Raw genomic sequence first — 24,185 nt, 5'->3', positions numbered from 1 at the left:
CTCATAAATATGTGACGTTTTCAACCAAAAGGTACCACATTGTCGCTTGTCGATAAGGTTGATTTCTAATTGAAGCTATATGGAAATAGCGCCTTACTGACAAGCGACAATAAGTACCCTTTTGGTTGAAAATGGCACATATGTAGGTATAAATTTGTTTATTTTATTAATTGACATAAGCTTAAAAATTTATACATATTTATAAACTCGGCTGTACTGAGTTTTTGACACATCCGTTCTGTACACAACGACATACACAAGGGGCACGTTTTACGATAGGATAACCATAGGGCCTACCGCGAAACACGGAAATCGAAATTTCGTTATCTGCCTCTATCACTTGCACATTCGAGTAATAGAGAGGCAAATATAGAAAATTCTATTTTTGTGTTTCGCGATAGGCTCTTCGTAGACAATACCGGGGCCTAGTTTCGGCTGAGAATACTCGGCTATAAGTTGATTCATTTCAGTTTGAGCCTACTACAAACCAGTTTTGCTGTACGGGGCGTGGGCTCTGGTGCTCAAACTGTACGCTCACGCTCAACGGATATGAAAGGACTATTGTTTGTCAAAGGACTGTCTCATTCCAAACATAAGACAGAGAGAATCATACTTATCTTTGCCTTACACTAGTACTAGCACCCAAAAGAAAAGGATGAGTATAGTTTTTTTTGTTCTTATTTACTGACAATTTGGTTTGACCTGACCTGAAAAAAACACTGATACTTCAACAACGAATTTAGGTAAATTATACAGCAATCACTCTATCTATTAAAAAAAAAACCGCATCAAAATCCGTTGCGTAGTTTTTAAGATCTAAGCATACATAGGGACAGACAGCGGAAAGCGACTTTGTTTTATACTATGTAGTGATTATTATTTTATTGTTTTTTTTTATACCACGTCGGTGGCAATCAAGCATACGGCCCGCCTGATGGTAAACAGTTACCGTAGCCTATGGACGCCTGCAAAACCAGAGATATTACACGCGCGTTGCCGACCCTTTAAAAACCTGTACACTCCTTTTTTGAAGAACCCCATACTGTAGCCCCTCGGGAAAGGATGTTATATTTACTTGATAAAAATATTAAATACAAAAATGCCTTGTTTCAGTAATTTTGCACTACAAATATTTGTTTAATCCAATGTGCTGCAATGTGGGGATCTCACCCTGGTCATCAAATTAGACGACAAAATCGTGAATCCTGTCTGCCTTATACTTGCTAGCAATCAGATATTTTCGAGACTAATATTACAAAGTTTTTCTGCTTCTAGATTGAGCACCTTTGTTTTTAAGCAATATCCCCATTGCTATTATTAAAATTATTGCCAGCAAAGTAGGTACATATAAATTAACCTGGTTAACTACTAACAATAAACAGTTGGTTAATTGTTTTATTAAAATACCACTCGTACTTTCTTATTTCTTCGCCTTTTACGCAAAGAATCAACTAAGTTACAGTTGCTAACAAGCTTAACAGAAACTTTCCAAAGTTTGAGAAGCCTTTCCTCACAGCAACTGCCCACGATATATGTATACCCAGAGGATTACAACGCTGGAGCTTTCAGATTGAATCACTCTAATTTCAACCTTAATAAGCTAATAAGATGGTTTAATTTACTTTGCCTGCATGCTAACTATGGTCACGCCAAAGTAATTACCTTAAGTAAAGAAATGACGACCGTATGCCAAAGTAGTAAGGTTGTAAATAAGTTGTAGCGTTAATTAAGTCCGATTGACGAGGCGAACTTTTTGCTTTACACAGGTAAAAATATCTTCGGGAGTCGGCAGTCTCAGTCGAGTTGAGACGCGGCCGCCGCGTACGCGTCACTGATTTAAAAAGTTAGCGTTCTAAGTTTAAAAATTAAAAACATCTTACAGTTTTTTAGCAAGTTTTAGGTTATGTTTCGTAAAGTGAATGTGAGTTATAGTGGTACGTTTTACAAAATGGAGTTTTAAAACAGTTTTTCAGTCATAAACTGTTTCGAAACAGGATTTTCGTGACATAATTTAATGGTAAGCTCGTTTACTTATATTCTTAGTATATTTTCTAATGTTTTATGAGAATTTGAGAAACAAGGCCGGAAAGAATAAAGGTAAGATCCTACAAACTAGTTTCGAATGGAAAGGCGGATTTCAATCTGTAACTTGTTAAGGATGTTTGATGTAGGACCGTTGCCTTTTTTTGTCGAAAAAAATCGCGTTGGCGTTTAAAATAGTGATGTTACACGTGTTGTTTCTTATCGATAACGATTTCAGATTAAATGATATATTTTTATGAGATATTTTTTATAGTAAATTTCATTTTGTTATTGGTTCACGCATGCATTATGTAAAAAACAAACTACTACAAAACTAAACTAAACCTATTAAAACTACTATAAAACTTTGAATTATACCCTGAATCTCCTGATTTACGTTAAAGTAGTAGGTATTCTACCTAGCAAAAGTTGTCTTTTTAGCGTTCCGTACCCAAAGGGTAAAAACGGGACCCTATTACTAAGGCTCCACTGTCCGTCTGTCCGACTGTCTGTCACCAGGCTGTATCTCATGAACCGTGATAGCTATACAGTTGAAATTTTCACAGGTGATGTATTTCTGTTGCCGCTATAACAACAAATACTAAAAAGTACGGAACTCTCGATGGGCGAGTCCGACTCGGACTTGGCTGGTTTTAAAATTTTTTAATTTTGACGTAAAACGCATGCATAATTTTATTTACTTTTCCTATATGCATAAAGACAGACGGTCAGTTGTCAAAAGAAGTAATTATACTATAGATATCATATAATTTCACTCGATAAAAGGCGTGTAATTTGAGTATACAATAGCGGTCGAGTGTAATCAAACGATTGATATAGAGAATAGCTCGGTATTTCTCCCACAGTACCACATATCGTATTAAAAAGTCGTAAGGAGCAATATTGTTAGATGTCACTTACGCTTATTCTTTTAATTTTATTGTTAGAGGGGCTCAAATGACCGTCATTGCTTCGCAAATGTAGCCTGTTGACAAATTGAATTGCATTTCAAAGGAATGTATCAATTGAAGTTGGTGAGTTGACTAGACTGTGAAGGACCTGGATTTGTTCCATAAGTATTTAATAATACAGGGCTGCCAACGCGCACGTGACACCTCGGCAAGCGGTCATAAGCTATATACTAAAACTGAAATAAATAGAATAATAAATTAAAATAGTTTATTTTATTTTATTGTATGTCATCATCTTCCTCGCGTTATCCTGGCGTTGTAGGGGTTTATTAAAATTTTATAAATTGACCTTGAAATTTCCTTTAACACTTATCGTTGTTCTTTACAGTAAATATAAATGTCATAGGATTATATATTTTGATCAATCTCATTTCATCGTATCTTAATGAATTATCGAGATTGTATGGAGATTCTAGTTAATTAAATTCAAGTAATGTGTCGTGCATACTCTCCTCGAACAAGTTTTACACTTTCTGTAAGTTGTGCGTGTTTAATACACATTTGTATTTAAAATATTTGAATTGAAAGACATGTTAAATCTTACACGTGCATAGCATATGCTTTGAATTAATTATGTAACCATTAATTCAATAAAGTGCTTATTGTGAGAACAATAACTCTTTTGTCTTGCAGAATGCATCGAAAATTGCCTCTGCCTTCATGGTTCAAAGAAGAGAGATTCACTATGTATGAATTATACATATAAGTAATTCCTTAATTACTCATATGTATAATTCATACAAAACAATCAAGTTATTATGCTTCCTTATAATAACTTGATTGTTTTTGCATTTAATGAGATTGTAAAAATAGTTGTTTATTCAAGTCAATGACCATCAGCTTAAAATAGTATTAGTCGTTGACTTGGTTGATTATTTTAAATATGTGATTATACATATTAAATAAATAGATTTTGAAATATATCGAGAAAAAAATAAACTAACATGAATAGCTTGAATTGAATTAAATAATAGAGAAACTTAAAGCGGCTGTTATAAACGTTATTAAAGGAGAAAGAATAGAAATATAGATACTATAAATGATGCTTCACAAAAATACAAAAAATCTTTAATAATGCAGGTAGCAAACGTTCTACCTGCATTTTCCAAATGTTACCGTAGTGATGTACCCTACTTTATCGATACTGTAAAACCACATTTTGACCTATGACGTATGCCACGAATATTTACCTAAGTATGGTATGAATGTTGTTTGATTCTCCTTTGTAGGAAATTCTACTCTTTTCTATTAAAATAAAGTAAAGGGCATTTAAATTGGTATCTGCAATTAATAACAGTAATCTAATAGTCTTAAGCGTACACCACATGGGTGGCACCTCGAAAATAAAAGTACCTAACTTTAAGTCTTAAAAACCGGCCAAGTGCGAGTCGGACTCGCGCACCGAGGGTTCCGTGCTTTTTAGTATTTGTTGTTATAGCGGCAACAGAAATACATCATCTGTGAAAATTTCAACTGTCTAGCTATCACGGTTCATGAGATACAGCCTGGTGACAGACAGACGGACAGCGGAGTCTTAGTAATAGGGTCCCGTTTTTACCCTTTTGGTAAGGAACCCTAAAAAGTAATTATAATATTTATATGAAAATCGGTAATCTCGTAATCATGATATGTATATACACGATACATGATATGGATAGTTTACTTAAACACGCCTAAATTTAATTAAATGATTACTTTTCCTAATTCAGGGCAAAATTTATTGCTTCCCGGGATTTATTTCATCAGGCATCGCCATTCAACGAGGGAACGTAGCCAATAAGAATATAATACTGTTATTTAAAATAAAGTTACGTTTCATCAGCAGTTATTCCCCATTTCTAAATTGCTATTTATACACATTCCAGGAATGTCGGGATGTCGGTTTAAAAAGTAATTCCTCATAACGACCATTGATATCACATTTCTGCGCTGAGTGCGTTGACAGTAGTGTTGTGCTACTTGTAAGTCCATATTATCGATATCGATGTCATGACTTTAGACTAAATTTCCCGCAGCATTTTTATGGTCTTTTGATATTTTTAATTTATTCAACAATTGATTAGTTGTTTTCTTATGTTTAAGATGAGATTATGATGGTAATTTTAGATTTTAATCTTAATGTTGCGTGATTTATTATAAAAATAAATTCTTAGCGAACTGACTGATGGAATTCGGTATTAAGTAAGCTTAAGGACTATTTTCTTGTCTTAGATGCTGGGGATGGACGTAGGTAATTTTATGTATGTGAACAGTCGAAGGCAAAAATATCGATCCAGACAAATGGCTCAAAAATATGTGAACACGACTTTATTGTCTAAGGTGTAAGAGCGTACACATATTTTTGAAACTTTGGTAATGTATATATATTTATGCCTTTGACTGTACACAGTCGTGACAAATACGTTTAACATATTAAACAAATCATTATCTGCCTGTCTTAGCTCAAACTCTCCGGAGTAGATATTTTATATTTTGAAAACTAGTCAAATTATCTAAAAGTTCATTATAAAGTTAATGACGGTTAGCTTCACTTGTAATAACAAAGCATTCATAGTTCGCAGGAAACACTGTCAGCCACTAATATACCTAATTTTAAATGATAAGACCTCTTTCAGCGAATGTATGGTTGATTGTCTTGAGAACAACTGCTAATTTAGAGACGGACTATTATAAATTAGATAGGCTATGAATCGCATTAACTTGAAAATTGTTTCTGATATTTTACTTAGGACTGATATATGAGTTATTAAAATAAAAATACCTACAAAGGTGACGTACATCCACCCATATCATTCGACACCATTATCTTTGCATCAAAATTTTACCACAAAAAGTACCCGATTTGGAATCACAACCTTATTTCTGCGAAGTTCTTTCTAATGCTAAAAAAACCGGCCAAGTGCCAATCGGACTCGCGCCTGAAGGGTTCCGTACCATTACGCAAAAAACGGCAAAAAAATCATGTTTTGTGTATGCGATGTCTTAGTAATAGGGACCCGTTTTTTCTCTTTGGGTACGGAACCCTAAAAACGAAGTGTAACAATACAGGATGGTGTCACATAATTTCGCTAATTGACTCTAAGTCAAGCTACAAGTTGCACCATCCGTACTTGACAGACTGATCAACGTCACCCGGTGCGCCGCGGCAGTTTACTATGAAACTTTCCATACAATCAAATGACAAACAGTTTGGTGCAACCGACCCTAACAATATTTTTTTTTAAATCTCTAGCATTTATAGCAATTTTTCGCACAATTTTATCGGGTGGTGTCCGTGGTGTTGACGCATAAATGAAATTGGCACGCCGGAATCGGTTGACCGGACTTGATTCGATTGTAAGATTGTGACCGTACAAATAAGGTGCAGTCGCAAAAATTACAATTTTCGATGCTAATTTATGCGCGTTTGGGCGCAATTTTTTAATTTAAGTAAAGAACTCTACAGGCCGTAAATCTGAAATTGGTGGTTAGATTTACTACGTGAGGACGCTAGATTGACGTTAATTTTATTGCTGATCAAATTATCAATTAGATTGTCCTGTCTGGACACTGGACTAAAAAAAACCCGACAAGTGCGAGTCGGACTGGCCCACCGAGGGTTCCGTACTTTTTAGTATTTGTTGTTGTATCGGCAAGAGCGTTGGTGGCCTAGCGGTAAGAGCGTGCGACTTGCAATCCGGAGGTCGCGGGTTCAAACCCCGGCTCGTACCAATGAGTTTTTCGGAACTTATGTACGAAATATCATTTGATATTTACCAGTCGCTTTTCGGTGAACGAAAACATCGTGAGGAAACCGGACTAATCCCGACAAGGCCTAGTTTCCCCTCTGGGTTGCACGGTCAGATGGCTGTCGCTTTCGTAAAAACTAGTGCCTACGCCAATTCTTGGGATTAGTTGCCAAGCGGACCCCAGGCTCCCATGGAGCCGTGGCAAAATGCCGGGACAACGCGAGGAAGATGATGTTGTTGTATCGGCAACAGAAACACATCATCTGTGAAAATTTCAACTGTCTATAGCTATCACGGTTCATGAGATACAGCCTGGTGACAGACAGACGGACAGCGGAGTCTTAGTAATAGGGTCCCGTTTTTACCCTTTGGGTACGGAACCCTAAAAAGAGCTAGACCAGCGGGCATGTGACGAGTGTGACGGCCGTGCTCATCTCTTTGTAACAAGTATGTAAGTGCTATGTTGGCGCATAACACTATCCAGCATATCTGAATGTGTCACTTGTAATAAAAGTATAATTATATTAGTATTAGTTTTCATTTGTATTACAAGTAGTAACCTTGTATTGGCCTCAGTCAGGTCAAATCTCTAACTTTCCAAACAAACTTAGTTAGGTGCTCGATTTCAAAGAACAATAGTAGGTAAGTATTAGAATACTTACAGAGTAGGAATGCCTAATATTATAGCTACGTGTATATTTATGTTTGTACACTGCATACTTACTCATAAAAAATAAAATGTTTCTTTGACTATATATTTTTATTTTACATGTAAGCAATATACACAGATTTTTTTCTATAGCACGAAACCTACTTAACAGTGTCGTGAAACCATTTTATCGATATTTTTCACAAACGTTTTTTTGGTAAACTTTCTCTGACCCCCGACACAAAATGATGCGAAATACCATTGTGTGGTGAAAAACGAGCCACAATTACTCACGATTCTTGGATGTGCATATCAAACTTTCACTACTTACTAAATTTAGTTTATCTAAGAAAATTGCACGAGGCACGGAAAGGTACGATTAAGTTCCAAATGTAAACAAAACAAAACTGTATTATGTCATTTTATTAGCAGTCACAGAGAAACGTTGGTATCCAGGGTTTTCACAAGCGTCTCATAAAACGCTAATTAAACTATCATTGGTAACGGTAAGAAATAAAATGTAATGTGTACATTTCATGCGATGGGACGGTAATCGATTTAACCATAACGCTATAAAAGAATATTAACTTTATGACTGGTTTTTATGACATACTATAACTGATTCGTGAATCAGACTTGTTTGTTTGACAAGTATAAGTTTTTGATGAGATGTTATTAATAAAGTTCAATATATTTATCTGTGCAATATGTGTAAATTATCTTTATTGCTTCATAAAAAAATAGAACTGAAAATTTTGACGCCTTGTTGTTTTTACTTCTACCTAGTTATTTTAAAATTGTAAATGAAAAAATGAAAAAAGTTTATTGTGTAAATTTAAACATACAATAAATCACGGCCCTGTGTCCAGAGCTAGGAAACCTTGTGTTACAGGACCCAGTTTCATTATAGGTACTAGTTTCTTAATCTTGGTATATATTGGTACAAATTGTACAGAGAGTTACTTTGAAACTTACAGATAGCTATGCATACTTTGTGTATGCCCAAAAGTTTTTTTAATAATGCTACAAACCAATCTAATTCTAGTTTATCCTGCTAGCCATGAACACGGTAATCCCTGGCATCTAGAATATTTCACACTAGTGCACCGTGCAACCTTTAAGCTTGCAAAACTGCACTTTCTAAACCAGATCTTTTGTGACCTGTCTACTGCAGGTAAAGCCTTAGTTACAATTACAATACGTGACAAGAAAAATGTTCCTTTCGACGGGCGGCAGGTTACATGATCACACAAAACATTCGTTTCTAAATATCTGTGCTAAATGTCGTGAATGCCAAAACCTTATAACTTGAATTTATAATTAAATTTCGAACGATTTGATTACATGCCTTGGTTGTGCGAATTTTTAATTTAAAAGATATATTTTATCAATACATTTTCTTATAAAGATCATTAATTAAACTCATTCGAGATCTTTTCTGTGTGTCGAATACTCTCTAACCTTTTGCCAATGAAGTTAAAACTAATGAAGTGACATAGAGTCGGACCGAGCTATCTCTGCATGGCATTTGCAATGAAAAAGTGTGACAATGTCATCATTATGCAAATTTCTATGAAAATATGACGTGTCATTATACACTCGCTCGCTTTGTTCTATCCTCCTAAGGCCCAAGATCCTATAGTATTTATTCAGTTCAATGAAATTTAAATCATATTTAATAACCATAGACATAGTATATACAAGTAGGTGGTTATTAGACGTGCCACCGAGCGACCGGGGGTAAGAGAAAGAATATTCATATAAAATTTGGGCAGCATAGGATTTTTTCTCTTTCACTTTTATAAATTTCGGTATTTCGCCATCGCCTCCTACCTATGATGCCACCCGGTCGGTGATAAGGACAAAGCATGGCATTATTTGACTACACGTCACCGAAGTGTGAAAACTGAAATTGAACTTTATGCATATGCATGTAGGTAGTAGCAAAGAGGATATAATAATACGGAGTTATATCTATCTTTGGTAGTTTTTAGGTATGTTGCTCTGTGGTGTATGACCGATTAATCGGTCTTTGGTGTTGAACCTACGGTGCGTATATATATCGGTCATTGGCGTCCAAAAGGTTAAATCAATGCGAGGTTAGCTTACGCAGCGTCTTACGTAAGCCAACAACTCGCGAACGCGAAGCGGTGTGGCGCGGCGGACCCACGGCGTTCGCGTTCGCAACGAGATCGCCCAAGTAGGACACTTCTATAGGAGTAAAGGATTGCTTCACGCCGCTCCGCATCGCTTCGCTTCTCGTTTGCGTGTTGTTCGCCTATACGTAGTACGCCGCGTTAGATGGACGAGACGTAAACTATCTTTGCTGTCTGTCAAACACTTTTAATCCTTTTATGAATGAAGTGGAAAACAATTAAATGACAAATCAGTTCTTTAGTAAAATGTATTAAAAAACGACAAAACATCAAATCCTAGCTTGATAATTGATACCAATAAATTATTCGGTTCCGTTACCAACAAGAACAATAGCAAATTAATAATCTTTTAGTAACCAATAGCTCCAACCCATGTATCTACACTATCTACTAGTATTAAATAGTACCTAAACGTTTTCCCGAAAACCTACGATTAAGGTATATATATGATGAAACACAAGACTGAGAATCAAAGCCCAAAAGCTCAATTGTAGTAATTCGGCAATAAACACGTACAAAGCCCAGACCGGCACCATCAATCTGAACATCAAACAGTTATTTCCCGGTATCCCTTTGGTTAACCGATCGAAATTTCTTTAATCACGCGTGGCAACGTCACGATTGCTTTTGGTGATCCGTTACCTGAGTTTTATGACTATTTACCCGACTGTCTAAGACTATCTGTACTTTCTTTGGTTTTTCATTAGTCTTTGCTCACAACTTTTTTTTTATACCACGTCGGTGGCAATCAAGCATACGGCCCGCCTGATGGTAAGCAGTTACCGTAGCCTATGGACGCCTGCAACACCAGAGATATTACACGCGCGTTGCCGACCCTTGTCTCGGTTAGTGCGTATAACGTGTCTTGTTTGCCTGTGTAGTAAAGTTGATGCAAAAGACCCACCCTCCCCTACTGTCCAGTTTATACATGTACGAGTAGGTATGTATATATTATACCTATCCATTAAGTTTTGACTTGTGACTGAATAACACAGAAAAGGTAAGCAACATAAAATAAGACTCAAAGTTTACCCTCCGGGGGCGGTCAGGTAAAAAGTAACCGTTCTCTCTAATTATCCCAATGAATACCACTAACCAACCATACGTAGGCTAGTCGTTAAGACAATTAGAAAATACAAACAGACTTTCTAATCTATAACATAAGTAAAGGTTTGAAAGTCGATTATTGTATGTGTTGGTTTATATTAACAATTAATTATATCTAAAAAAAAAAACTATAAATTAATAAAATATGTTTCCATTTGAATACAAAATTTATGTGAAAGCTTAAACAAAATCAAATGCAATTTTACTAAATATACTTTGCGCTATTGAATTTATAGATTGAATTCGTTGAACACTATCGGGTCTGATTAAAAGAATTCGTTGAACTTAGTCGGCTATGTATCGAAAATCACATATTATTTGCTACTAGGTATGTATATAGAACCCTTTATAGATACACAGCTCAGTGTATTGTGTTGTATATGATTTTAAATTGTAATTGTAACTAAACATTGTAAAAAGGGAAAATATAGTAAGTTATACAAGTTTGTGGATCCTACATAGTTGAAAAATTGTGTAGTCATTAACTTTTATTATTGCCGTATATTGCTAACCGCATTTTCAAATAACTTATCAAAATACAATCGGCAGTTTATCTGTAGAGATTCTCACCATTATCCCGAAGTACTCGATCCGATTTCGTAACGTTCAAGCGTCCATTTCTTTATTCGAAAATCGGCGTATCGGTAACGCACGAATAGATGTTGTTTTGTGATTTACACTTATTTTACATACGAAAATGTACTTTATTTGTCTGCTTTAGAGTCCAGTCGTTTATAAAGCGACACAAAGCGGTTTTCGTCTACCTGAATGAATGGACATCGGGCCAATTCAACGTTTTTTATCGATACCTTTTTTTGCGATGGCCCATCACTAGTAAAGGTGCGGGCGGAATGGTTAAAGTCGAAAGTATTTTTTTGGCGTAAACTATTTTTAAAACAAGCTTGAACTAATTTCGATCTTAATTAGTTTGGCTCTTTCTGCAGGTACAAACAGCAAAACTCTTAACTGTCTGTCGGTGGACCTTATACATTTTGTATTAAGGTTTCCGAACCCTCAGTTAACAGTGTGGGCGATCGATGGTACTGTAAACTTTGAAGTCTTTGAAACACTTAGAATGGTTTCATATATCTGAATTATTTAGGTATACAAACGCACACATAATTATAAAGATAAAAGAGGCATAAACTGAAATAGATACTGAGTGTGACTACTTAAAAACAGTAACAAGTCAAAAACTTTCATAAAAATAGTTTGTTTTGTTCCCTAGTTGGATAAGAGGTATTTACAGAAATGAAGAATATACAGGTTGTGTAATTCAAAAGGGGTAAAATAAAAAGTTATAGCTATATTGCCAGGAATTATTCATAAACGCTATACAAGCCTCAATTAGCTATTATTAGTTTGTCTAAATCTGTTAGTTCGACAGGGGGGGGGGGGGGGGGGGGGGGTTAGTCCTTGAACATGTGCAACTCTGAGAACTATGTTGGAATTTGGAATATTTCATACACAATATGATTAAATGATTGCATTTTTTATGCAATAAGGTGAGAAAATGAATTTAATCTGTTTACTGTGTTCGTTTTTAGGGTTCCGTACCCAAAGGGTAAAAACGGAACCCTATTATTAAGACTCCGCTGTCCGTCTGTCTGTCTGTCACCAGGCTGTATCTCATGAACCGTGATAGCTAGACAGTTGAGATTTTCACAGATGATGTATTTCTGTTGCCGCTATAACAACAAATACTAAAAAGTACGGAACCCTCGGTGCGCGAGTCCGAGTCGCACTTTGCCGGTTTTTTCTGAATATCGTTTGTTGTAAGGCTACTAAGCTTAACACAAAATGTTAGTAACGAGTAACTAGGTCGAAAAGAAAATATCTTAACAGCCTTAAACAATGATGAAGACATTATGATGATTACTGGCCAGCGTGGGAGCATGTTGCAACGCTCTTACCAATTGCAGGCATCAGTTACATAAAGGCCTAACACTTCACACATGAAACTAGCTCTTGTGTCGTGTCATCAATTGATTAGTGTAATGCACAAATGGGTAAAAATTATTCTACGTCCTTATTGCTCAGAGTTAAGGTTTAGTTTTTAAAACTCTTTTGTTGGTCTTGTGTGAGACATGAGACACTCCTACGTCTAATTATTAAAATCTTTAAACTGTGTGTGTATGACAAAAGACTGTGGAGATAGGTACTAAAGATGTTATGACGTTAATAAATAATAACCATTATTTTCGTTTTTAGGGAAAGGTTTTTTCCGTCATTGTTTTTTGTCAGTCGCGGTATATTTTTTAAATACATACATGGTTTTTTTTAATTACAATGTGTTTTGCTTACTTTGTTTATGTCGAAAGCTAGCATAAATGAATAGGTATCTACTTCACCTACTGGTACTAGTACCTACTTCATTTTATTCGCTATAATTAAGTTGCAATAGGAAGGTTGACGATTCGCTATATTATGTGAAAGCTGCCGGCGCCATCGCCATGTTTAATATTTTTTTCTTGTCATTTCATCTAATATTATGCTTAGCACAATCCGCCCTCAGTCTTGTATTTATTAGACTGCTTTGATAACGTTCTCAGATAATAATTGGACATTGTTTAAGACACTTGAATGCGGTATCCAACTCGAGCGCAATTCATTTGAACCTAATGACTCGTAAAGTGTTTGCCTTTTTCAAAGCATCTGTGGTATTTTTATTCGCAATGCAGTTGGCATCATACAATAATAAAGTCGTTCGGCCAGATGGAGTGAAGAAGTTTTTAAGGTTCCGTAGCCAAAGGGTAAAAACGGGTCCCTATTACTAAGACTCCTCTGTCCGTCTGTCTGTCTGTCTGTCACCAAACATCAACCGTGATAGCTAGACAGTTGAAATTTTCACAGATGATGTATTTCTGTTGCCGCTATGACAACAAATACTAAAAAAGTACGGAACCCTCGATGGGGGAGTCCGACTCGTACTTGGCCGGTTTTTTTTTCATAATATTAAAGCTTGTGGTACAGATGATGCGAAAACTAAAAACAATTTATAGCTTTGTCATATTCGGCACATTTTGTATAAGTATACTCGTATTTCAACATTGTTCTTTATTGAAAATAATATAAACGTAGTCCCAATTTTTTTTACTGGGTATTTTTAAATGAAATATATAGGTCCTACACCAGGACCTATATATTCGCACTTAAACTATCGTGAGACATATTTCAAAATATTTATCAGTACGGTTTTTACTCACTATTATTTTTAGTCGCTTTTGGCGACATGTTTCGGATTCTTTGGGAATCCATCCTCAGGCACGAGTGTCCGCGGCGGTTGTACGTCGTGCCGACTAAAAATAATAGTGAGTAAAAACCGTACTGATAAATATTAGGACCTATATATTTCATTAAAAAAATCAGTTCGGACAAATTATCGCAAAAATAAATATGGTATGGAACATGATAAAAAAAAATTAACAATTTTGAACTGCAGTTTTGAGTATAATCTGGAAATTTTATTCAAAAATACTGTCCATAATACGAGTTTAATAAATCTTGTCCTATTTTGGGATATAAATGATTTTTGATGGTTTTGCGATGATTTATCCGACCTAGTCCTAATCTAAGTAACATTTCAAGTTTTGGTCGAGTTTTGTAAAATATTACAGATATCTAAGTATCTCTTTTGAGTACGTTCGTAAGCACCAGAGAGAAGTAGGTATGTAAATATATGCTTTCTCTGTAAAAAAACAAGATGATTAACTGGTATTAATCCATATGTTAATAATCGCCTACGTCGGTATAATTATAATTTGATGTTAACAAATTATTAAAAATATTTAATTCATTAAATATTTAAGAATGACAGCACTTCTACAATTAAGTATAAATATTTTAACTTCAGCTGTCATGAAATTATAATGTACATATATACATAGCTTGAACTTAAAACTATCGATAAGTGTAGCACAACCCTATTTTCGCCAACATCTGGACGTACCGGACGTCGCGGTCAGCTGTCATTTACCGCCATATTGCGAAAAGAGCTTTGAACTCTATGGTTTTGTTTATGGAATTACGGTTGAAATTGCCGAGGGGTTCATTTGTTTGTTTATGAAAACGTTGTTTTTATTAAATTGAATGACTAATTATATTATGTAGTTGGAGGAAATACACACGATAAAATAATAATATATTTTTAGTATTATGATGGCTTGTAATTATGACAAAAGCTTTATTATGTACATATATTAAGTTCCTATTCATTGATACCGATACCGCCATTTGCATTTGAAATGGGCATACAGAATACAGAACTTTATTGGTAAAAGCAAATTTTACAGGTCACATTTTACATTTATAAAAAAAATATGTACATATGTTCGTTAATATAATGAATTACATATTTCATAACATTTATAAACTTAAAAAACATTATTAGATTTACATTCTAATATATATCTAATAATGAGACAACTATTTTTTAACTCTCAATCTGAGGATTCCAGAGGATTCTGAGGGCCTGCCGTGAGACACGAAAATCGAAATTTCGTTATTTTCCTCTCTATCGCTCGAATATGCAAGAGTGATAGAGATTCAGATAACAAAATTTAGGTTTTCGTATTTCGCGGTAAGTCCTCTGTTACAATTTCTTTCGTCCTTACACATCAGCTAAGACCACAACACAACACTTTGTCTATGTATTCAACTTTATCATTTCCTACAAAACCGAAGTTTGACAGCGATTCAGGGACGAATCATGCTGTCCCTTTCTAATGTATGTAGGGTTTGCAATCCGGATCCGAAATGTATGAAATTATCCGGATCTGGATCCGGATCCGCGGATCTATCCATACATCTTGACGTGCAGGATGGAGGCGCAGGGCTCTGCGTTGAAGTGCAGCGAAGGATTGTGGAGATTGTCGACGGAAATAAAATCGTATTTGTGCTTAACAAATATGTAGTTTTAATTTGCTATAAATCACACTACATTTCGTTCTTGTCAACGATTGATTAAAATAGATTAGAAATTGTCACATATTATAATAAGTACTTTTAAAATTGGGAAAGACTTATGCAGAGCTACATATCGAAAGAAGGGCAACGAAAGACAAACCGGATACGGTCGTAGAGCGGTAGCATAGAGAGACAAGAAGGTGTTGCCTGTATATATATATCAATAGACAATACATGTAAAGGGTATACTACACGATTTCCAACACTCCTCCTTACACTTTACATGCCAAATAAAAGCTCTATAAGTATGGCTCTACATAAGGCATTCTTATAATTAATTACATGCTGCAAGCTTAGTCTAGTAAAGAAAACACATAGACATAAATATAGTGATAAGGCATGCAGCTATAATTATGTAAGACAGGAATGAATATCACATTTAAAAAATATCACAAGTAGAGAAGTAAAGCTATTAACATTTCAAAGGCTTAACATTAAGTCCCTGAATAAATTTACAATGTTTTTCAGCACATAAGGGTTTTGTTAATACATCTGCTACCATTTTGTCAGTCTGCAAGTACTTTACATTTAAGTGTCCTTTTTGAATCAGATCTTTAATAAAGTGATACCTTAGGTCTATATGCTTGGTTCTTTTGTGGGAGTGCTCTTTAACTAACAGTAATTTTTGAGCACTTTGGCTATCATTATAAATGACAGTGTCAAAAGTTTTATCGATAATTTCTGACAAGAAATTTCGTACAAAACATATGTCTTTACAACAATCTCCAAGAGCTACGTATTCCGATTCGCAACTTGAAAGAGAAGTACATTGTTGCTTTCTTGCCTCCCAGTTAATTACATTAGATCCTAACTTAATCACAAAGCCAGTATAGGACTTGCGGTCTGAAAGGTCATTGGCCCAATCTGCGTCAGCGTATGCAGTAAGATTAAAAGTATTGCTCTTTGTGAAGCAAAGGCCATAATTTATAGTACCTTTTAGGTAACGGAGCACACGCTTCGCCATGCGCCAATGATTTTCATCAAAACATGTGTTAAACATACTAAGTTGGCTACATGCAAAAGATATGTCCGGTCTAGTACAGACTGATAAGTACATTAAACTTCCTAATAGCTGTCTGTACTGATAGACTTCATCATCTAGACATGTCTTATTTGATTTCTGTAATTTACAATTAACTGGTAAAGGTGTTGAAACAGATTTACAATCTGACATATTATATTTGAATAATAAACGCTTTATGTACTCAGTTTGATCTAAAGTTGTGATGCCTTTTTCTCTACATACATTCATTCCAAGACAATTATTTAATTTGCCCAAATGTCGGACTTCAAAATTATTTTGTAAAAGTTGTAAAATATTATTAATACAATTATTGTGAAATATATAAAAATCATCAACATACAATGCAATAATAATATATTCAGTCTTTGTCTTCTTTGTATAAATACATGGCTCACATTTGCTCTGAGTAAAATTATTTTGTGCTAAGAAATCATGTATTTTTATATTCCACATTCGGCTTGCTTGCTTAAGGCCGTATAAGCTCTTTTTAAGCAAACAAACCTTATCACAGTTTTTAAAGCCTGAAGGCTGCTCCATGTAAATCTTTTCATTTAATTCGCCATTTAAAAATGCAGTTGTTACATCGATATGGTCTATTTCTAAATTTAGTTCAGTAGCAATGGAAAACAAAATTCTCAGTGTGCTATGCCTCACTACAGGTGCAAAGGTGTCCGTATAGTCAATGCCCTCAACTTGACTAAACCCACGGGCAACCAGCCTAGCTTTAAATTTGGCAGGCTTACCTGACGTGTCGAGTTTCTTCTTGTAAACCCATTTACACTTAACGATGTTTTCATCCGCAGGTCTGTCTACCAAGATCCATACCTTGTTTTTAATTAAAGAATCATACTCACTCTGCATTGCCCTCTGCCATTCATCTTTTTCGGAAGATTTCATGGCTTCGCGGTATGATATAGGCTCATCTGGCGAATAGCCTTCTGCCATCATGGATAAATCATAGTCTGTAAGATGCTGTGGCACATTACCTCGTGTTTTACGTATGGGACGTGAACGAGACGTGTCGGAAACAGCCGGCAGCGTCGGCTCACTTGGTGCTGACTCCGGCAGAGAAGTCATGGCACCCCTTGGAGTACCAACCTCATCACCGTCGTCATTATTATCAAATGATGACTCCGGCAGAGAAGACCTGGCACCCTTTGGGGAGCAATCTTCATCACCGGGACTGTCACTTGCACCTTCATCGCCCGTACAGTAGTGTTCAGAGAGTGGCGACCACGCCGGTGACGTTGGCGTCTCTGCATCTGAAAATTGATGTAAAGAGGTTGAGCACTCAGCTGATTTATCTTTTTCATTATTTTGAATGACATCATTAACATTAAAATCTTTGTTAAAATTAGAGTCATTATTAAAATTATTCAATGCATTATTTTCATTAGTGGGCATTGGAATAATAACATTGTCTTTCTCGATATAATAATTATAAAAATTGGCTCCACAAGTCTTTTTACAACTGTCATTTTTTGCAAAAAATTTATCCTCATTAAAAATAACCGATCTGGACTGTATGACTCTGTGAGGCTTAGTGGGATCAACTAAACGGTATCCTTTAAAGGTTTCACCATAACCAACGAAAATTAAAGCTTTTGCTCTTGCATCAAGTTTTTGACGCTTTTGACTAGGAACATGTGCATAAGCAGTACACCCGAAGACACGTAAATGACTGATGTCTATAGGAGACCCAGTCCATAAGCTCTCGGGAATTCCGCCTGAAAGCGCTCTGGTAGGAGACCTATTTTTCAGGTAAATGGCTGTCATAACTGCCTCTCCCCAGTAACGGTTACACAGGCCGGATTCCTGCAGCATAGCCCTAGTTTTATCAAAAATAGTTTTAAAAGCCCGTTCCGCTGTTCCATTTTGAGCAGCATTGTAAGGGACAGTGGTTTGGTGTATAATACCATGGTCTTTAAGATAATTGGCCAGTTTATTATTTGTAAACTCAAGGCCATTGTCACTGCGCAAAATCTTTATTGATAAACCAGATTGTTTCTCTATCATAGTCTTAAAATTTATAAAATGTGAACTCACCTCTGATTTGTGCTTCATAAGGTAGCCCCACGTCTTGCGGGTATGGTCGTCTGTGAAGGTCAAAAGGTAACGAGCTCCACCCCAAGTTTCGACTTGCATAGGTCCAGCCACATCTGAATGGATGAGTTCAAGAGGTTGGGTAGTGCGCTTTGTGCTGACAGCAGGATACGGTGCTCGCACCATCTTGCCTGTCAAGCACGGCTCGCAACTACCATTGATGGTGTCTTCTTTCTGAAAGAGTAAGTTCATGCATTTCTTCCCATCACCTAGAATCCTCATACCTGGTTCAGACAGATGAGCTAGACGTCTATGGATTAGGTCCATTAGCACAGTCGAAACAGCATGAGCATTCGCTGTCTCTTGCCTGGTCTGCAAGAGCTTGGAAGACTCCTCCTCAAGGATGTGTCGCATTTGAGCCTTATATTTATACAGACCATTTTCCTTAAAGGCAACTAAGACTTGATTGCCAGTGACTTTAACATCATCAAAGACTTTACAATGATCCCTATTAAAAATGACAGTATAACCCTTGTCAGTAATTTGACTAACGGACAGTAAATTGCTGGAGAGGTCAGGCACATGGAGAACGTTTGATAGGCTAATATTGGAGCACAAAGAGACCCTACCAGTACAATTGCTATGTAACTTATTACCATTAGCTATATAAATAGTAGAATTTTTACCTCTAGGTTCTTCCAGTAACTCCTTATCAGCAATCATATGCTGAGACGCACCCGAGTCTACCACAAAGTCATGGCTGCTGCTGCCGCTGCATACCATGGCTGATGCAAACATAGTGTGGTTCTCTTCATTGTTCTTCAGCTCCTTCTTGCGTTTAAAGCAACGCTTGATAGTGTGTCCGCTCCTTTTGCAGAACTGGCAAAACATAGGCGATGACTTCTTCTTTTTGTTTCCTAGGTAGGCCTTCACTCCTTCCTGATCACTCGCATTTCTCCGGTGTTCTTCTTGCAGCAATCTGGTACGCACGAGCTCCACCGTTAGTGTGCTTGCAAGACAGGCAGTTTCCAGGCCCGACACCAGGTTGTCAAATTCCTGTGGTAGACCACTCAACAGGATTTCCGCTACCACATCATCGTCTATCTTCTTGCCTATATCGGCGAGCTGTTGAACGAGCCGCATAACCGCCTCGACATACTCCGACATGCTGCTGTACTGGCTGTATTCAATTTTATGCAGTTGACGTAACAAGAGCACTTTCCTGTATAGCCCTTTGGACTCGAAGGCATCGGCAAGCTTCGTCCAGGCATCTTTTGCCGACGTGGCATTTCGCACGTACTGGTACAACGCGGGCTTAATCGTTAAGCATATCTTTGCTAAGGCGCGGCTTTCGTGGGTCGCATCGGTATCCGTACCTTCCACACAGCCCCATAGACCATCCAGCGTAAGTAGCATTTTCATAGCAAATTTCCAATTTGAATAGTTTCCCAAACCATCCAGTTTCTCGACGGGAATGTGCCCGTTGTGTTCATTATGTGACGACATTCTTGACGACGTTATTGTGATGTTAGTTAAGCAAACGAATACTAGGTTATAATCACGAGGGCAGTGAATAAATAACCTCAAAGTGTTAATGTTTCCGACATACCTTTCTTAGGTTTTCAGTTTCCACTTCTAGTTTCCTCGCGGCACTTACATCTGGGCGCATAATCTGACGTGCAGGATGGAGGCGCAGGGCTCTGCGTTGAAGTGCAGCGAAGGATTGTGGAGATTGTCGACGGAAATAAAATCGTATTTGTGCTTAACAAATATGTAGTTTTAATTTGCTATAAATCACACTACATTTCGTTCTTGTCAACGATTGATTAAAATAGATTAGAAATTGTCACATATTATAATAAGTACTTTTAAAATTGGGAAAGACTTATGCAGAGCTACATATCGAAAGAAGGGCAACGAAAGACAAACCGGATACGGTCGTAGAGCGGTAGCATAGAGAGACAAGAAGGTGTTGCCTGTATATATATATCAATAGACAATACATGTAAAGGGTATACTACACGATTTCCAACACATCTCGGATCCGCCATACAAACCCTAAATGTATGGCACTATCCTTTTCGGGTATTTAGGTTGTCAAAATGCAAGTCATTATCTTATCTGTGGTCGTGCACGCAAAGGGACGTCGCATTGTTTCAACCCTAATAACTAACGGATCCGAGAAAGCCCGAAAGGAGGATTGACCCCCCCACTGCCAAAAGTAAGGGTCAATGTCAAGAGACCCCTGTTAATAACTAAAGAGCCTGCCATTCGATTCTAACCCTTATCCCTTTCTATTACAGCCGCGATGTCGCTGCCGGACCTGACGTCAGCGCGCAGCTCGCCGACGCCCCCATGTCCTGAGTGCGACACCAGCGCGTCTGTTACATCCGATTTGCACAAGGTAAATAATGTCAAATGTCAAATCATTTATTTGCCATACGTACACAAGTATACATGCAAATACAATACAATAATATCATAAATTATCATCATAACCGAAATTTTACCAGAATTTCCACAAAAGCTACTTCTGCGATCATGACTACCGTCTTCTTTCGTCGCCATCTTACCTCATGGACGGGCTGCGCCTTTCAATATTCAAAATTTGATTAATTTTCTGCCACAACGGTTACCATACCACTTTCAGCGTCTTACGTAAGCGAACAACTCGCGAACGCGAAGCGAAGCGGCGCGGCGCGGCGGGCCCACGGCGTTCGCATTCGCAACGAGATCGCCTGCGTAGGACACTTCTACCTTTAGGTATCAAAGGATTGATTCACCCCGCGCCGCATCGCTTCGCTTCACGTTCGCGTGTTGTTCGCCTACGTAGTACGCTGCGTAATAAGCAATGTGCATACTTGGCAATCTGGAAGGCATGACAAACAATACTTAGCAATGGCAAGTATTGCTAAGGCGAGAGGCGTGAATCAGTAAATTTTGTTAAGAAGATCATGTCACAAACCATTATGCGTATCACTTCGACTGTAGGTATTTTAAGCACGCTTAAGTTGTTGTATTTACCTAGTAATTTGCCATCGAAGGACCATTTTAATTACGTAAACATGAGGTGCTTTCTCATTTCCTCTACACTGAAGGGCTACCCTTGAAATCCGATGATATACAGTAATGGTATATAATACACACATTTCTACTTTCGAAAATTTGGCTGACTTTGGGCTTTTAAAAAGATATCTTGTACTTTATTTTTCTGTACTGCACTTTAATATGACGAGTTAATCGACCCCTAAAATTGAAAATGATCTGATCCTTCTATATTCCAGTACCAAGTAGCCTGCACATGCAAGCCTTCAGCTGCGTACGCGCGGGCAGACGACCCCGGCCCCCCGCCGCCCGCCAAGCCTGACACCCCTCCAGCGTTACCACCGCGACCACCGACCAATCTGCTCACTGGTAGAAGGAACAATGGTAAGAGGAACCTTCTGTATTCCAGTACCAAGTAGTCTGCAAATGCAAGACTTCAGCCGCGTACGCGCGAGCTGACGACCCCGGCCCCCCGCACCCGGCTAAACCTGACACCCCGCCGGCGTTACCACCGCGACCACCGACCAACCTGCTCACTGGTCGACGGAACAATGGTAAGAGGAACCTTCTATATTCCATTACCAAGTAGTCTGCACATGCAAGACTTCAGCCGTGTACGCGCGGGCAGACGACCCTGGCCCCCCGCACTCGGCTAAACCTGACACCCCGCTAGCGTTACCACCGCGACCACCGACCAACCTGCTCACTGGTCGACGGAACAATGGTAAGAGGAACCTTCTATATTCCAGTACAAAGTTTATCTGCACATGCAAGACTTCAGCCGCGTACGCGCGGGCAGACGACCCTGGCCCCCCGCACCCGGCTAAACCTGACACCCCGCCAGCGTTACCACCGCGACCACCGACCAACCTGCTCACTGGTAGAAGGAATAATGGTAAGAGCAACCCATAGAGTATATTGAATGAGGAACCTATATTCCAGTACCAAGTAATCTGCACATGCAAGAGTTCAGCCGCTTACGCGCGAGCTGATGACCCCGGCCCCCCTCACCCGGCTAAAACTTGACACCCCCCCAGCGTTACCACCGCGACCACCGACACATCTACTCAGACGATAGACGGAATAATGGTATGTCTATGTCTGTTTGATAAGTGTGATCAAAGATAGATATAACATCGATAGCATCAAATTCTCTCACTTTGCGCCCAATTTATGAGATAGACGGAATTACAGAGGAAATGGAGTTAGTAATTGCTACAGTTCAATGGAAAAATGTTAAGTTCCTGTGTTGTGTAGTTTATCTTCCACCAAGCTACAATGATAATCAGTACTTATCCGTTCTATCATGCCTGGAAAATGCTGCCTGTAAATATTCTGACCTTGATATGATAATTATAGGTGATTTCAATTTGAACTCATGTAGTGGTAAGGTTCGAAACCATTTCGAGACTTTTTTAGCTTTTTGCCAATTCTACCAACACAACACAATTCATAATCACCGCGGTGGACTGTTGGACCTGGTATTGAGTGGGCTGGTTTCTGATCGCCTGACAGTGTCCGATGACATAGAGCCACTGGTGCCGCCGGACGCCTACCACCCGCCTCTCGAAATAGCGCTAGTGTTGCCGCGAGGCGTACCGTTGACAACAACACCCTCGCCTTCGCTGAGTGGTCTCCCCGTACCGCCGGTGTGGGATTTTCGTAAAGCCGATTTAGAGTCGTTGTACGTGTCACTAGCTTGTATCGATTGGGGCGAGGTCTTAGAGGCACGTAACGTTGAATTGGCGACCGAAGTTTTCTATACAAAATTAAAAGAATGTATATCTAGCTGTGTTCCCCATAAAATGTCAAGAAAGAGGGACCTCTTGCGGTATATCTATCCTCCGTGGTATACACCCGAAATTATCAGGGATATTCAGAGCAAACACTTTCACCTAAAAAAATACAAACAAACGGGAAAAGTGTTCAACAGGGAACTCTATAAATACTACAGGGGACATGTCAAAATGTTAATCAAAGTTACATATGGACGATACCTGGAAAACATTGAGCGAGATATTATTGCTGAGCCAAATAAATTCTGGAGTTATGTCAGGAGTAAAAGGAGGGATAGACGTGAAAGTACCTACTCGTATAAAGGTAAAATCGTGGTCGGGAAGGAGGCGGCAGACGCGTTTGCAGAATATTTCAGCTCTGTGTTCCACAGCGAGGCGCCGCGCTTAGACGCCGAGGAGGCGGCGGGCTGTGGCGTGACGGGGGCTGATGCGGTGCGTGTGGCTGTCGACAGCGTGGACGCGCGGGAGCTGCGCCGCGCGGTCAGGGCTCTTAGGGCACGGTCTGCCTCGGGCCCGGACGGTGTGCCTCCCTTCTTGGTCCGCGATTGTATTAGTGTTTTGGAGCAACCGCTTCTCTACATATTCAATCTGGCACTGCAGCACTCTACCTATCCTTCTTGCTGGAAAATCACCAGAGTAACACCTGTACCCAAAAGCAGTGTCGGTTCCGATGTGACTA

At 38.1% G+C, this 24,185-nt stretch overlaps 1 protein-coding gene across 1 annotated transcript; it reads left to right on the top strand.

Annotated features, from left to right (window-relative positions):
- Nucleotides 1-1,816: 1,816 nt before the first annotated feature.
- LOC134752909 (protein enabled homolog) lies at nt 1,817-22,232 on the top strand. The gene is made up of 3 exons (XM_063688689.1): nt 1,817-2,017; nt 20,969-21,069; nt 21,950-22,232. The coding sequence occupies exons 2-3, from the start codon at nt 20,974-20,976 to the stop codon at nt 22,127-22,129; spliced, it is 276 nt and encodes a 91-aa protein (XP_063544759.1). The 5' UTR covers nt 1,817-2,017; nt 20,969-20,973; the 3' UTR covers nt 22,130-22,232.
- The last annotated feature ends 1,953 nt before the right edge of the window (nt 22,233-24,185 follow it).

This window comes from Cydia strobilella, chromosome 25 (genome assembly GCF_947568885.1).
Source record: "Cydia strobilella chromosome 25, ilCydStro3.1, whole genome shotgun sequence".
In the NCBI taxonomy this organism is placed as follows: Eukaryota; Metazoa; Arthropoda; class Insecta; order Lepidoptera; family Tortricidae; genus Cydia; species Cydia strobilella.
Note: the sequence above shows the minus strand (reverse complement) of the source record. Positions and strands in the feature narration are given on the sequence as shown.